General features: G+C 53.5%; 2 protein-coding genes across 21 annotated transcripts; both read left to right on the top strand.

Moving 5' to 3' along the window:
• Positions 1–609: 609 nt before the first annotated feature.
• Positions 610–6,400, top strand: Exoc3l1 (exocyst complex component 3 like 1). Of its 13 annotated transcripts, none has more exons than XM_037206195.1 (14): positions 610–1,066; positions 1,358–1,419; positions 1,631–1,791; positions 1,998–2,088; positions 2,972–3,626; positions 3,700–3,817; positions 3,929–4,054; positions 4,153–4,253; positions 4,440–4,544; positions 5,275–5,404; positions 5,520–5,642; positions 5,721–5,876; positions 5,968–6,092; positions 6,175–6,400. In XM_037206195.1, exons 2-14 carry the CDS (start codon positions 1,374–1,376, stop codon positions 6,362–6,364), a joined length of 2,127 nt encoding a protein of 708 aa, XP_037062090.1. In that variant the 5' UTR covers positions 610–1,066; positions 1,358–1,373; the 3' UTR covers positions 6,365–6,400. The 13 variants fall into 13 exon arrangements, with proteins under 13 accessions (XP_037062090.1, XP_037062089.1, XP_037062083.1 ...); XM_037206188.1 differs by having other exon boundaries at positions 611–1,066; positions 1,869–2,088; XM_037206191.1 differs by having other exon boundaries at positions 611–1,066; positions 1,327–1,419; positions 1,869–2,088.
• A 96-nt stretch (positions 6,401–6,496) lies between these two features.
• Positions 6,497–15,386, top strand: Kiaa0895l (KIAA0895 like). 8 transcript variants are annotated; one of them, XM_037206203.1, is made up of 8 exons: positions 6,497–7,537; positions 9,844–10,031; positions 11,214–11,288; positions 11,371–11,514; positions 11,773–11,905; positions 12,676–12,981; positions 13,071–13,168; positions 14,093–15,386. In XM_037206203.1, the coding sequence occupies exons 3-8, from the start codon at positions 11,232–11,234 to the stop codon at positions 14,255–14,257; spliced, it is 903 nt and encodes a 300-aa protein (XP_037062098.1). In that variant the 5' UTR covers positions 6,497–7,537; positions 9,844–10,031; positions 11,214–11,231; the 3' UTR covers positions 14,258–15,386. The 8 variants fall into 8 exon arrangements, with proteins under 8 accessions (XP_037062098.1, XP_037062096.1, XP_028710167.1 ...); XM_037206201.1 differs by having other exon boundaries at positions 10,672–11,288; XM_028854337.2 differs by having other exon boundaries at positions 6,783–6,913.
• The last annotated feature ends 141 nt before the right edge of the window (positions 15,387–15,527 follow it).

Raw genomic sequence — 15,527 nt, 5'->3', positions numbered from 1 at the left:
GGCTTTGGGCTTGCTAGGCAAGCTCTACCACTGAACTAAATCCCCAGCCACAAGTCTTATTTTTAACATTGTTATCACTTGTTACCGGTTTATTTTGGTCAGTTCCTCTAGGAAGCAAACTGCCTTCAGCAAAACTATTGAGGATTCATACTTGTAAGAGAGTAAAACAAGCAAAATTCACAAAACCTACTTATAATAGAGCCCACGGTGCTAGCTCTGAAATTGGGGCAGTCTTTCTGAGGTATTCATATTTAGCAAGGGCTTGGGTCTTTGTACATCAAAACTGACTCAGAGCTTTAGCTGCAAGCCCCCATCAGCCTACCCTTCTGCAGCCAGGTCTCTACCCGGATGGATGGATTTGCCTGCTGCCCCAAGTGGTGGCTACATTATTATCATCCAATGTCCTCCGTGGCTCCCTATCAGTTTTAGGAACAAAATAACTCTTATGATTCCTAACTGCCATCTCCCACTACAGGCTCTCCTCACCACAGGTGCTCTTTCCTCTACAGAGGTTCATATCCTTTTCTGTGTGTGTGGGGGGGAGGGGGAGGTAGGGGGCGGGAGGGGTCATCAGTAGTTATACTGTCATGTTTACAGCCACATCAACACATGAGAGGGTCATCCTTCAAACCAGCTTGAGGCCAAGTCAGCTGCATATGTGCATATGTGCGTGTTTCCTGAGCTCTTACAAGTCCTAGGTGGGCTCCTCAAGACTTGATGATCCCAGGGAGTTGACGCCTGCCCCCACCCCACAGGAAGTGGCGCCCAGCTCTCCCCACCTCAGTGCAGATGCTTTTCCTGTTGGGAATAAAGTGCCAGAGACTCAACTTCCTTCCTTTCTGCCTTGGAAAGGGAGGGGCCTTGGGGAGAAGAAGGGGCGTCTGGGCTGGGAAGTGGGAGAGAGGCTTCCTTGGGGAGAGGAATTTGGCTGCGGGTGACCCAGGAGCTGGAGTCACTTAGGTCCCGTGAGCTGTGAGGGTGTGCCCAGCTCTGCAGGAGAGAGAAGGCCATTCTCAAGGCCAAGGCCGTTTGCAGAGGAGGGAGAGCTGGATACCGGTCAGATCTGGTAAGTTCTGTACCAAGTTTCCAGGGTGTTACGGAGCAGAAAAGGGACTTGCAGCTAGCACGTTAGGCCTATTTGCATGCTCTCACACTTGGCATCTGCAGAGGTACAACCCAGAACCTCAGAGAGAGCCAAGGCCTCCCAGGTATCCCCCCTTCTATCATACCTCCCTCTCCCCTATTTCCTTAGCGGGCTAGGCAAGGAGCTCGCTCTTCTTTCTCAGAGGGGCCAAAGGAATAGTCAGCCTGCCTGGTCTTCTCCAGGCTCTCACCTCCACTCCTACCACATCTCCAGCTCCCCAAGGCACACCATGGACTCAGCAGCCAAGGACAGAATCCAGCCCACACTTCTTCCTGGTATGAGCCTTGCTAGCTTGGCTGGGGGGAGGATGATGGCAAGAAAAATGGACAGAGTGGGCTAGGTTTTCCTGCCAGGTCTGGCTAGAACTTGACAGGATAGCAAAGGGTGGGCTGTCCGGGCGATCGGCCGAGGAAACAGCCGGGCAGCAGGTTTGTTAGCTGGAGGCCCTCCCCGACTGGCACAACTGCCCAGGCTCTTCCTGTCCAGGGCCTGAGTGGCCAGAGCAGGAAAGGGCAGAACAGCTGGCTCGGGGTGCGGCGCTCAAGTGGGCCTCGGGCATCTTCTACCGGCCAGAGCAGCTGGCCCGGCTGGGCCAGTACCGCAGCCGCGAAGTGCAGCGGACCCGTTTCCTGGAAGCACGGATTAAGGTGGGTACAGGACAGGGGAGAGGAGTGTTGGAGTGGGCTGCAGGGCTGGCCAGGCCTGACAATCGAACTCTCCACAGTCGGTGGTGCAGTCGTACCTGGAAGGTGTACAGACTGGTGTGTGGCAACTGGCTCGAGCCCTTGAGGCTGTGCAGGGAACCCGTGAAGCCCTGAGCCAGGCCCATCACCTACTCCAGGGGTTGTCTCAGACCTCACAGACCCTGGCGCCCCTGAGGGAACGTGTTGTCCAGCACAAGCAACTCCAGGTCCTGACTCAGTTGCTGCCAAGACTACAAGCCGGTGAGTATGGAGGACCTGGCTCAGTTTCTTAAAGTCCACAAACACCCCAACTGATCAGCAGCTGGGACACTCGGGAAGTGATTACATGGAGAGATGCACCAGGGACATCCCAGAGAGTAACCTCAGCCTCAAAGGGTGTAAGAAATAGGGTACATAACCAGCTCATTCTGGGGTTCTCAAGCTTGGGATGTTAGAGTCAACATGGACATTGAAAGGGCTTTGGATGTAGTTCAGTGGTAGAACATGTGCTTAGTATGTTCAGGACCCTAAATTCAATCCCAAGCATCCCCCCCAAAATTACACATGTATCTATACAAATTCAATAATACCTGCATCCATATGTATGCATCAATGTATATCCACATAAATATAAATATATATGTAGCTATGTTTGTAAATATTTCCCTAACAAGATGGGTAAATAGCAGCCAGCATGGTCTCTCATTTATTTTGTCTGCCCTCTAACATTCTTTTTTAAAGATTTTTTTATTTTAAGTGTATGTTTGAGGGCCTGAATGTATGTATGTATGTGTACCACATGAGTGCCTGGTACATGCAGGGGTCAAAAGAAGACTTAAATCCCCTGGAACTGGAGTTAGAGGCCATTGTGAGAGGCCACATGGGTGCTGGGAATCAAACCCAGGTCCTGTGCAAAAGATCAACAAGTGCTCATAACCACTGAGCCATCTCTCCAGCCTCCTATCCACCTCCCTAGCATTCTTGATTTCTTGTTCTATTGGCTCAGGGATTGACATGTGGCCCAACTCTAGGCCTGAGCCTGAATGTTCAGATTAACCAATGCTCTACTGTGCGTATTACTAAATATTTGATACCCCGCCCCAGTCTCAGGACCTCAGCATCCCTTGCTGTACCAACAGCACAGGTGGGAAGACTGAGACCTCAAGCCGACTCCTTTCTTCACTAGTGCCAGCTGCAATGGCCCACACACAGACCCTGATTGATGCTCAGCGATTCTTGGAGGCGTATGTGAGCCTACGGGAGCTAGAGCAGCTGCAAGAGGAGACCTGGGCACCCCTAGGAGGGCTGGAGTTGCCCCTCTTCCAGGGGCTGGGCCTTCTGGCTGAGGCCTTGGGCCGAGCAGTGGAGGCAGCTGCAGGGGCTGCAGGGCGGCTAGCACGTGAGGATCCAGCCCTGCTGGTAGCTGCTGTTCGCGTGGCAGAGGTGGAGACTGAGCGTACCATCCTGGGGCAGGCGCCGCGAGACTGGCGACAGCGATGTCTTCGGGCACTGCAGGAGGGCCTGGAGCGGGTCCATTTCTCATCGCCGCCAGTGCTGCCCGAGCCCGGGGCCCTAGCAGGGTGGCTTGAGGCTCTGCAGGTAGCTCTGCCTGCCGAGTTGGCAACAGCTGAGGCACTAGTAGCACCCTGCTGCCCACCACACTACAATGTGGTGCAGCTTTGGGCCCACACCCTGCACAGTGGCCTGCGCCGCAGCGTGCAGCAGCTCCTCTCCGGGCCTGAGCTGGGAGCTGCGGACGCCTTCGCCTTGCTGCACTGGGCATTGCATGTGTACATGGGGTGAGTGTTCTTGGGGAAGTGGCAAGTGGGGGAGATTAGAGGCTCAGCGTGACGTCCTGCCCTCCGTCTCTAGGAAAGAAATGATGGGGAACTTGGAGCTAGGGCCCGAGGCGGATGTGTCCCAGCTAGCGCCCCTCCTGACCCCGGAGAACATCGAGCAACTGGAGGCAGCATTTGTGGCCCAAGTCCAGGTGACTAGTTAGGGCAGAGAACTGAGGTGCTGTGCCATCGCTGTGCCCGTTGTCTAGTTGAATGTCTTGCCGATGCCCTGGCAAGTCTTGCTCCTTGTCCTTTCTTCCAAGGCGAGTGTGGCTCAGTGGCTGCAGAAGGCACTAGATGGGGAGGTAGCTGAGTGGAGCAAGGAACAGGAGCCCAACACAGACCCGTCGGGCTTCTACCACTCACCAATGCCAGCCATTGTCCTGCAGGTGGGTGGCAAGTACCCAAGGTAAGCAGCAGCTCCCACCAGGAAAGGGAGGTGGGCAGCTCTAGGGAATTTCTAAAGGCTGCCCCTCCCTGCCTGTAGATCCTGGCCGAGAACATTCAAGTGACCAGCCTGATCAGTGACTCACTGCATCGGCGGGTGCATGACATGGCACTGTCAGAACTGGCCGCATTCTTGAGGAGGTTTGCCAAGCGGGGACTCGTTCACAATCCCCGACAGCCAGAGGGCTCTGCGGGAATAGGGGCACCCCTCACCAGTGGGCGAGGGCTCCTTTAAACAAGGGCTTGGACGTGGGGCTGCAGTTGTGTGTGTGTGTGGGGGGGTGCCAGAGCAGCAGCAAACCCCAGAGTCCCCTCTACCCTCTGCAGCTTCAGTGACGCTCTGATCCGGTTCTCTCGAGACCACCTGAGGGGAGAAGCCCCTCACTATGTGCCCTACCTACTGGCTGCCTTCAATCACCAGTCGGCACTGAGGTACTAACACTTCTGGATTCCCCACAGGCATGGATGCCACCCACATTAGAACCACTTTGGGCCCCCAAAGGTGGGTTTCCAATCCCAGCTCTGCTCATTGCTAGTTGTACCTGGGTACCTGTCACTTTCTTATTAGTATTCCTTGGGTTACAGTAGAATAGTCCGAGACTCATTTGAGATAAAGACGTGAATATCTACCACGTTCTTTCAGCAAATATCGATCAAGGCGTTACTCTAGATCAGATAGTGTGTGAAGTTACAGCCATGAACAGGAAAATTTCCCTCTGCTCCTCCTGCTCTGAGACAAGAGTTTCACTCTGTGGTCCAGGCTGGCCTCAGACTGGTCGCAATCTTCCATCTTCAGCCTCCACCAGGCCCGGCTCTCTTCTTGAGTATTATGCTCTTGGTGGTAGGCACAAGGACAGACAGACATACAAGCTGATGCTTCTTAGCTCCCGCTTGACTAAAATGAGCTCCACTCCCTTACCGATGAGGAAACGAAGTAACAGGAAGGATGACTTAACTCGAGGTTACCTTAGAGGCGTACCTCTGGGTATGCCCTTCCTAGCCCTTCAGAATACCCGAGACCGCCATCAGCTCAGAGCCACCCTTCCGGCCCCCGCTCCCACCACACACTTTGCACCACAAGGTGGCGCCAGAATGGATGACTCCTTGAGGCCCGCGCGAGCCTTGGCCTTGGTCCTGAAGTCGTTACTTTTGGTTGGTTCAGCTCTTCGTTATCTGTCCTGCTGCCCGACGGAGAAGCTTCGGGGGTCTTGGCTCCAATAGAGTCCGCGTTGGATGACGTACAGAGGAGGATCTGCCGCCTGGTATTGGAAGCACTGCAGGTTGAGCTCCAGGTGAGGCTTCCATTCCGGTCAGGATGGGCGTGGGAGGGGGGACACGGTACATGTCTGAGGGTCCCTGCGGGATCCGGATCGTTGCTCTAGCCTGTCTCTGCCATGCTTTCCCTAGCCCCTGTTCGCATCTCTGCCCTCCCGCCAGTGGCTGTTGAGTTCTGAGTTGTTGGACGGTGTGTGTGAGCAGACGTCGCACTTCTGCCAGGATTTCTGGCGTGTGCGGAAGCCTGCCGTTCAGGTGGAGCAGGGAGAGGGAGGCTGGGGCAGGGGCACGGCCGATGGGAATCTGTACTCAAACTGCGTGCCTGCCCTGCAGCTGCTGCTGGCGGAGGCGGAACGAACCGTGGTGTTGCAGTACCTGCGCGCGCTGATGCAGGGCCGCCTGGTGTGCCGCGGTGCGGACGAGCGGACCCAGGCGGCCGAGCGCCTTCGGCACGATGCTGCCCAGCTCAAGGAGCTTTTCCTGGGTCTGGTGAGAGCTCGTTGGGAGGGCAGACGGTCGAGAATCTCAGTAGTCGGGTGGGAGCCGAGGGCGGCTGGAAACCCTGCCCCAATGTGTTCAGGGCCTGGAGGAGAGCGCTCACTGCGCGCCGGTGCTGCTCGCGCTAAGGGAACTGCTCAACCTCCACGATCCCACGCTGCTTGGCCTCGAGGTGGCAGGCCTGAGGCAAAAATTTCCCGACGTGAGGTGCGTGGGAGGGGACAGGGGAGGAGGAGCCCGGGATGGCAAGGGCGGGGCTGAGGCGCCACGCGTGGCGATATTCCTGCAGCGAGGATCATGTCTCCGCCCTCTTGGACCTGCGCGGGGACGTGTCCCGAGAGCATCGCCAGGCAGCACTCAGCTCTCTGCAGGCCGGCCCACCGCCCTCACCTTCTGCTGGCCGCCGTGCCCTCTTCAGCCTCGTGCCGACGCCCACGCCCTCGCTGTCCTCCTGCCTCCCCTCGGGTCCCTGCTCCTGACCCGTCTGCCTGCGTAATAAAGCCACGTCCACCGCGCGTCGGAATCTGTGTTGGGGCACGCGGGTGTTGAAAGCAGCGGTGAAATTAGGGGTCCGTGCACAGTGGCACTCCTAATCCTGGTTGCAATCCTAGTATTCTGACAGCATCTCGCCTGTGCAGACATCTGCTCTCTTTGTGAATTGCGTGCCCCAAACCCTGGGCTCCCGCGGAAGAACCCAGTACCCACGTATCCACCCGCCGGCAATAAGTGTCTCCCCCGCCCTCGCGAGTCGCTTTAGAAGTGGGGAAACTTGTGGAGGGGGAGGGTTAGGACCACATCCCGCCCGGGGGCGTAGCGTGGCAGTGATCCCGCCCCCTTCGCACTCCTGGCTCCGCCCACAGTGGCTTTAAGCTCGCGCTACCGCGGAGACTGACGTGAGCCTGCGCATGTCCGTGTGAGCGTGCGCGCGCCCGATTGCGTGCGTCTTTGGCGCCGGCTCCCACAGTCTCGGAGGCCAGCGATCGGCTTTGAGGAGCAGGAATTGCGGACAGCAATAGAGGTGCGAACAGGTGGGGGCACGGCACGCGAACCGAACCCGCATCCCACTCCAAAGACCGAGACTAAGCATGCGACCTGACCCCTCCCTCTTCATTTACCAGAGAATTCCCCCACTCCATTGTCTTCTAGCCCCGCCCTCCATTGGGCACGCCCTTCACCCTGCCCCACGCCCTTTATTGGCCTCCAGGGCACGCCCCTCGGATCTCTCGGTTCCCATTGGTTCTTCTCTCACGTCAACCTCTGTCTAGGGGTTCTTATTGGTGTGGGCCACACCCTCTCATTTGTCTCCAGACCCCGCCTTCAGGGTCTCCATCCTCACCTTGCCTTCATTCATTCTGCGTCTAGTGAGTGCTTGGGACGAGAGGGTAGATCAGACCCTCCCTGACCTCGGGGAGTTCAGGGAACGGTGGGGAATATGGACCTAGCCTCCAACCGTGACAGCCTAGGGCTGTCAAGAAGCCATCGAGACCCTGGGACCCTTTACACATCGGGAAGGCTTCTCAGAGAAAGTGAGGCCTAAACCGAGCCCTGAAAAATGGTTAAGAGGTTACTCCAGGGACACATTGGCCAAAGAATTCTTGGCAGAAGAACCTGAGACGTGAAAGAAACAGGTGCATTCTGGTCATTACGAGGAGGTAGGTTGGAACGAACGAAGGGGAAATGGATGAACTGGCCCAGGCAGTAGTCAGTAGGCGTCCAGGAAAGCATGCAGTTTGAGGGCGAGTGAGATCTAAGACTTGAAACCTTTTTTCACATAGCCGATCACTAGACAAGGTCGGAGGAGGGCTCCGAGGAGGAAGAGCAGGTCTAGATGGGGAATCTAAGTTTGGGGAAGGGATGATTCTGGTTCTTTTTTTTTTTTTTTAAGATTTGTTTTTTATATTTATTAATTTATGGGTATGTGCATGTGCCTGTGCAGGCCGGAAGAGGGCGTTGAACCCGCTGCCCCTGGAGTCAGAGGTAGTTGTGAGCTGTCCAACATGGACGCTAGGAACTGTGTTTGGGTCCTCTGGGAGAGCGGCAAGGGCTCTTAATTGTTGTGCCGCCGCTCCAGCCCTGCGACGACTCCAGTTCTTAGGAGGACTCGGGCTCACTCCTTTATCGATTACAATGCGGGATCAGGAACTGTTCTGGGTTTTGGAAACACAGCTGCAGATCCTGGAAAGGAGAAAACAGATAAAACCACCAGATACAAAGTTCACTGCAGTACACTTTAGATGGCAACAGCTGCTACAGAAAAAACAGTTCCAGCCGGGCGGTGGTGGCGCACGCCTTTAATCCCAGCACTCAGGAGGCAGAGCCAGGAGGATCTCGGTGAGTTCGAGGCCAGCCTGGGCTGCAGAGTGAGATCCAGGAAAGGAGCAAAGCTACCCAGAGAAACCCTGTCTCGAAAGAAAAAAAAAAAAGGTTCCAGAAGAGAGAGGAGATGGGCTCTTTTGTCGAAATTTGCTAAAGCTGATTTTCTTTCATCCTTTCTTTTCTCTCTTTTTAAAGCTTTTGAGACAGGTATTGCTATGTAGCCCAGGCTGGCCTGGAATTGACAGTTCTCCTGTTTCATCCTCAGGAGTGCTGGGATTACAGACATGTATCACTACATCTGATGGAGGGCAGCTTTTCTTCTGTTTTTAAATTTATTTTATTTTTATTTATTTATTTTTGAATGTGTGAGTGCTCTGCCTGTATACCTGCATGCCAGGAGAGGGCATCAGATCCTGTTATAGATGGTTGTGAGTTGACATGTGGTGCTGGGAATTGAACTCAGGTCCTCTGAAAGAGCAGCCAGTGCTCTTAACCGCTGAGCCATCTCTCCAGCCTCTAAATTTTTTTTATTAAAACATTATTATGTGGGGCCGTAGTGTCAAATGCTTTGCCTTTAATCCCAGCACTCGGGAGGCAGAGGTATGTGGTTCTCCAAGTTTGAGGCCAGCCTGGTCTACATAGTTCCAAGACAGCCAGGGCTACACAAAACAACAACAAAAACCAAAAAAGAACGCCAAAAACATTTTCATGTATTTTGATCATGTTTTTATCCTCCTCCAACTCTTCTCGGACCTCTCCACTTCCCTACTCACTCAACACGCTAAACTCTCTCTCTGTCTCTCTCTGTCTCTCTCTGTCTCTCTCTCTCTCTCTCTGTGTGTGTGTGTGTGTGTGTGTGTGTGTGTGTGTGTAGGGCATTTTTTTTTCTAAATTTTTTAGGAAAGTAAGAAAGTGACCCATGCTACTATATGTGGGTGCTACCTTTTTACACAGTGGGCAATTCACTATTAAATATTAAAGATATCTTGGAAGGTCAGGTATGTTGGCTTAACCATGACCCAGGACTAGAGAGGTTGAGACAGGAAGACTGTGAGTTGAAGGTTAGTATGGTCTACATAGGGAGACTCTATCTTAAACAAAATTATATATGTATTGGAAGTCACTATAGTGATCTAAAGTTAATGGTAGGACCAGGGACATAGGCCAGTAGGAGAGGACATACTCAGTGTTTACAAGGCTCTGGGTTTGATCCCCTTCATCAAAGCAAAACCAGAAACCACAAAATTGGATGGGATCATAGGATTCTAGGGTGTGAGTTTAATGGAAGAGAGAAGTTACCATAGACAAGTCTTGGGGTGTTACAGTGTTAAGAAGTTGGGAAGACCAAGAAGAAACAGCCAGGGATGTGGGAGGCAAACTAACGCCTAGTGTATTTGGAAAGGGAAATGGGCGTTATGGTTCCAGGATAAAAGCTATAGATCAATATGATGATCATTAGTGAACTTGATCAGCTCAGTTTAATGGAGAGCAGGACAAATGCATAATCAGTGTGAGTGAACTTGGGAGAGAACAGGAAAGAAGTGGGAGATGGTGTGCACGACTCGGGGTATTGTGCTACAACAAAGATCAGCTGGAGGGTGTTGTGTGTGGATTCATGTAGAGGTTTTGTTTTGTTTTTAAGATGGAGGAATAACAGCATTTATTTATGCTGATGGACAGAACCCGGTGGAGAGGAAGCCTGGTGATGTAGGATCAAGGAGGAATGTTGGAGTTGAGTCCCTGACCAGGCAAGGGAGGTCAGAGGCTGGCGTCTCCAGTCAGTGTCTGGGGAGAGACTGGATTGCACTGAGCCCTGGCACAGAGTCAGGGGTGAGTACCTGTGCCTCGGATGACTGCTAGGGAGATACCTCAGATAGGAGACAGGCCAGGGGCTAGTTTGAATGTACTGGTTTTCCTCTGATTCCCAAAAGCAGACTGTAATTCAGTTCTGAATAGATGACCAATGGGAGAGACAGTATTTCCTGTGGGGACTGGCCTGAGCAGGGCATACTCATTCAGACTGATCACAGATGGGCTGGAGGATATAGACAGAGCTAGGTAAAGGGGACAAAATGGGACTGAGAAGATGCCATCTGTAAAGCAGTCTGTGGGCTTCCCTTACCTATGGTCCATCTAGGGATCTGAGGCTGCATTTTGCCAACTCCCAGACTGGGTAAGTGCTAAGCACTGAGGTTAGAACCATGTTTAGGGCCTTAGTTTTAGCTCTAGAGCTAACCATCTGAGAGGATTTTAGTGAGTAGGAAAATGTATAAAAGTCTTCCTCTCGCTTTGCCTCACCTCAGACTGCTTGGGTAAACCTGGTGGAAGGACTGGATACTGGGGAGGGGGGATCGTTTCTCAGGTTCCTGGCAGCAGACCCTGGATCCAACAAGGATAACGTGGACACAGGGCTTTCTCCTCTGACCACATCCCCTCATGCTGGTCTCTGCGTGCCCTTCTGTGTCCCTAGAGGTCAACAGTGTGGGAAGTTGGAACGACCGAGCTGGATGTAACCCTCAGGACAGAATGGTGCTGGATTCAGGGGCTCAGGTGTATGAGCAGGCACCCCCCAGCCCACCTGCTAGCCCCTCATCTCAGCGCCATAGGTTGAAGCCCTCAAACCGAAATGGGCCACCCTTGTACCCCTGGCCTCAGTCCCTGGCTATGCCTTTGGCTCTGGCAGTTCCCTCATCACTACAGTCTCAGCCTATGTGGCAGACCTTCTCAAAGCTGCACTTGGGAAACCGTAGCCACATGCGTCGCAGTGAGAGCACCTACAGTGTAAATAGTACTGGCCAGCGGGGGCGAGGCAAAGCGCCACTTGGACGGGGATGTGATCCAGGTGGAGGGACCCTACGGCCTGCGGCCTCCTTACCTCACATTGCTAAGACTCGAAAGTATGTAGGCAATGGTAGCAACAAGAGCCCCTGCATGTTAGTGGCCCTGCGGCCAACCAACATGGACCAGGAACGGGAGAAATTCTTCCAGTCCCATTACACCTACAATCCACAGTTCGAGTACCAGGAACCGATGCCAATGAGTGTGCTGGAGAAGTACCAGGAGGCCTCTGGACAGTTCATCCATCAGGTCAGTCCAGCCTGCCCATTTCACCCTGGCCCTGACTACTCAAGGGACCTAGCCTGACTAGTGACTGTGGCCCTGTGTGCAGGCAGTTGGCATCATTGAGGCTGTCCTGGAGAAGTTTGGCACTTATGAACACTTTGAGGCCGCCACAGGGGGCCAGCTGCTGACCAAGTGCCAAATTTGGTCCATTGTGCGAAAATACATGCAGAAGGAGGGCTGCGTTGGGGAGGTAAGTTTGCCCTTTCTACGGGACCCATATTCTATATGCCCCCAATCAGACCACCTAACTGATAGGCCCGGTTACACACCTGGCCAGCTGTAATCCCCAAACATATCCGTGCTCCAGCTCCAGATACGTAAGAGCTGGATTTGAAGGGTGGATGTCCTGACCGGTGTTTAGCCTGGCTGCCTTGTAGCATCAGGAGCCTGGCTGCCCACTACCTTTCAGGGCTTGTGAGCCATGGCTCAGAGCCCTGCCACCTTGCAGGTTGTGGTACAGCTGAGTGAGGACCTGCTGTCCCAGGCAGTGATGATGGTGGAGAACAGCCGACCCACGCTGGCCATCAACTTGACTGGAGCCCGCCAGTATTGGTTGGAGGGCATGCTGCGGCATGAGATCGGTCAGTCTGTGGGTGGCATTTGTGAGGGTGGGTAGAATCGAAAGGTATTAAGAGATCAGGGCAGGGCAGTGTGGGGCTTTCTCCTCCTTCCTTCCCTCTGGGAGAAGACAGGCCTGTTCGTCCCTAAGCAGATACTCCTTCCTTCTCATTCATAGAAGTAGGTCAGACATGCCTGCCCACCCTCTTTGCTGCCCTTCATTCTTCTTCCTTTGGTTGTCTCTCCAGTTCCTCTGGTGAGGGGAAGGTTGCAAGGTCCTAACAGGCCAGAAAGAATCTGAGGGTTCCACCAGACCAGCTAACATACAGGCCCACCAGGGTGGGTGGCAGGCCAGATCCTAAGAAGGGAATTGCTTGAAGAGACCACATGGATAGGAGTTTAGGAGACCAGGATAGGAAGGCAAGCACAGGACACTAGTCACTGTCCTCATCAGACAAGAATCTTGTTGCTCTGGCAAGCAGTGATTTTGATTGGGGCATTTGTGTGACTGTCAAGATGATGGGCCTGGGCACTAGGATGTTGGGGCGGGATGGCCTGCGCTTGGTCTCTAGGAGAGCCAGGGCACAGTATGAACTGGTGTGCAGGAGATGAGAAAATAGGCAGGGAGGGGTCTGCTGGACCAAGAGTCTTCTTGTTGCTGGAGTTGGGTGAGAATGAATTTAGGTAGGGCTTGGGATGACTTGCATGGGGTGAGTTTGGGGGCATGAAGATCTAAGCTTCTCCACTAGAGGTCCTTGGAGTGAGTTCAGCCACCTCCTCGTCCTCCCCACAGGCACTCACTACCTGCGTGGTGTGAACAATGCCAGACAACCGTGGCACAGCACTGAAGGCAGATTGCAGTATGGGCTTCGGCCAGCCAACCCCACTGAGGAGGGCCTGGCCAGCCTGCACAGTGTGCTGTTTAGAAAGCAACCCTTCCTGTGGCGGGCGGCCCTGCTCTACTACACCATTCACCAGGCTGCGCGCATGTCCTTCCGCCAGCTCTTCCAGGATCTGGCCCAATATGTGCAGGATGAGGCTGTACGCTGGGAGTACTGTGTCCGGGCCAAGCGAGGACAGACGGATACTTCCCAGCCAGGTGGGAGCTGCGGAGCCAGGGCAATGCCTAAGCTAGTGCAAAGTGAAGGGTGGGTTTAGGTAAGGACTGACTGATTCTCGTTCCCACAGGCTGCTTCAGCAAGGACCAGGTGTACCTGGATGGTATTGTCCGCATCCTGCGGCACCGTCAGACCATCGATTTCCCGCTGCTGACCTCACTGGGCAAGGTAAGGGCTGCAGGCTTACAGAGGCCTCAGGCGACTCCTCCTCCTTCCTCCCTGTACCTTTGAGTACATATTTGATGGAGGCCTGGATACCAGGCCTCTCTGGTGGTAAGAACTTGAGTGGAGGTACGCAGACAAGAAGAGATAAAACTTTGGTATCCCAGATGAGATGTGTGACCCAGCCTGCAGATATATGCATACATTTCAAAGGAGGAGAGTGTTCCAGGACAAGGGAGCAGTCAGGAAGTTCTGAGGAAGGAGGCTGGAGAAATGACCATGGAGCAAAACCCAAGTCCTGTATTGCATTGAGGGAAGCAAACCTTCTCAGAAGCAAAGGGGAACTGGAGGGGCTATAATAAAGGTGTGGCACAGCTTTGCTTTAGGAGGCTCCTACTGGATGTCATGTGTACGGAAGAAAGGCAAATGGAGGAGGCCTTTCACTCTTACAGAATTGATCATGGTTTGACCTAACCTGGCAGTATCATGGTTGCAAAGAGATAAACTACAGATAGTAGAACTCTGTTTGACTCCCTGAACGGGAAGATGAGAACCCAGCTTCCCTTTCTTGGACCTGACTGTGGTGACGACTGACAGCTGACATTCAGCAGTCTGGTGTTGGATGTGAGAGACACCTGAGAGATACCCAGGTATCAATTGAATGCTGCTTAAGGTGAGGGGATAATCTGGGATGGAGGAGAATGGGTTGTAGAACATAGATGGAAGATGTAGAGAAAAAGAGAACAGACCCAGGGCTGAGCCTGAGGGTACCTATTGTAGGAACAGAGAAATAGAGGTAGGTCTATTGTAGGTCAGGAATAGAGGAGTCATCACAGGAGCAAATGGCCCTGAGCCATTAGTAGATCTGGGACTAGCTGCTTAAAAGCCAGAGGTTGTGATTAGCCCTGAGGCTTAGTTTTCTCCCTGTAGGTCTCCTATGAAGATGTGGACCAACTGAAGCCCCATGGAATACTAGATAATACCCGAGTGCCCCACTTTATGAAGGACTTGGGACGCTACCGGCAGCAGCTGGAACACATCATGACCACCAACCGACTGGACGAAGCAGAGCTGGGCCGCCTGCTCCCGGACTGATGTTGGCTAAGGATTATAGACAGAAGCTCTTGACAGAGGTCTCAGACTGGAATATGAAGCTCTTTATGGTTCTATAGCCTAGGTGTTTCTTGTGGGGGGGGGCACTGGGGCGACCAGGAGCATCTTGGGAAGATGAGAGGCAACGTCAGAAGGTTTTTGTCCTTGCTAGTCTTCCTGGGGCCTGCAAACTAGCAGCAGCATGTCACATAAACTCCTGAACAGGGGAGACCTGGGGAGAGGAGGGGACCTGAGTGTGAATAGGAATGTGGGTTGATTGGGGAATAGAAACTTGTTCCTGCATGAGATGACTTTTGGTGTCTGGTACTGGCCTTTCCCTTCCCCCACCTGGCCTATTGGTGCTCTTCAGCATTCATACCTACCGTCTACCTCTCACTGGGTCTAGTGGGAGTGGGGATCCCCTCTGAGGTGGCTTGCCAGAGCATAGGGTCCTGGCTTTCAGTCGGGCTCAGAGACCCAGCTGGGCTGGAATCCGCGTTTCAGCATTTTGCTCCTCTCACTGGTCATGTGTTATTCCATGTGTTTGCCTCCATGCCTCCATGCATTATTCATGCCTCCAGTGGGGGCTGGGAGGCAGCAGGGCCTGAAAGTGCAGTGGAGGGGATGGGACACTTTGGAAAGGTACCATTTGTTCCTAGTCCCCCTCTTATCACACCAGGCAGACACACTGGACTTGTGAGTCCAGCCCCTGGCCCCCACCCTCAGCCCCCACCCTCGTCTGGGTTGTGCGTGTCTTTGACCACACCCTCACAGCTGGTCTCTGGCAGTGGTTGGTCCAGGCTGGAAGCAACCACAATCAAACCTGCAGGTCAGGCCTATGGGATTTGTTATCTTAAGTTCTGAGCCCGTCTCGGGCCAGGAGAAGTACAGAGCTGGTGAATGCCTCCATTTTCACGTCTCGATTCCGCTGTGAGGGATTGAGCCAGTACTGTTCCTACCCTGGCCTTTTATTTTCTCATCTGTGAAGCTTGGAATCATAGCTGGGAAGTTCTTATTCACTGACGTAAATAGATATGTACAGAGCTCCTTGTGTATGTCTGTGACTGCTTAGACCCCTCACTGAGCTCCCAGTTCAGGGGAAAGCCAGATAATTAAACAGCAGTTACAATGATGTGTGTGGCTTCTGTCTACTCAAGTTCCCTCTCAGGTCCCCCTTAAAGACTGTGAGCTCCAAGACTTCCCTCATCAAGTGTGGGGTGGGGGATGCCTGTCCCCTTCCCTTTCTCAGTCTACCAAGCCTAGTGATTCCCAT

The sequence above is a fragment of the Peromyscus leucopus genome, chromosome 5 (genome assembly GCF_004664715.2).
Source record: "Peromyscus leucopus breed LL Stock chromosome 5, UCI_PerLeu_2.1, whole genome shotgun sequence".
NCBI classification, from domain to species: domain Eukaryota; kingdom Metazoa; phylum Chordata; class Mammalia; order Rodentia; family Cricetidae; genus Peromyscus; species Peromyscus leucopus.
Note: the sequence above shows the minus strand (reverse complement) of the source record. Positions and strands in the feature narration are given on the sequence as shown.

Bases quoted from the DNA above. Each gene is read 5' to 3' on its own strand.
- Kiaa0895l (XM_028854326.2), top strand. From the start codon at position 10,638: ATGCTGGTCTCTGCGTGCCCTTCTGTGTCCCTAGAGGTCAACAGTGTG. The intron at 11,906-12,675 runs GTCAGTCTGTGG...TCCTCCCCACAG, and splicing joins CATGCTGCGGCATGAGATCG to GCACTCACTACCTGCGTGGT. The intron at 13,169-14,092 runs GTAAGGGCTGCA...TTCTCCCTGTAG, and splicing joins TGCTGACCTCACTGGGCAAG to GTCTCCTATGAAGATGTGGA.
- Exoc3l1 (XM_037206188.1), top strand. From the start codon at position 1,374: ATGGACTCAGCAGCCAAGGACAGAATCCAGCCCACACTTCTTCCTG. The intron at 1,420-1,630 runs GTATGAGCCTTG...CTTCCTGTCCAG, and splicing joins CCAGCCCACACTTCTTCCTG to GGCCTGAGTGGCCAGAGCAG. The intron at 1,792-1,868 runs GTGGGTACAGGA...AACTCTCCACAG, and splicing joins TCCTGGAAGCACGGATTAAG to TCGGTGGTGCAGTCGTACCT.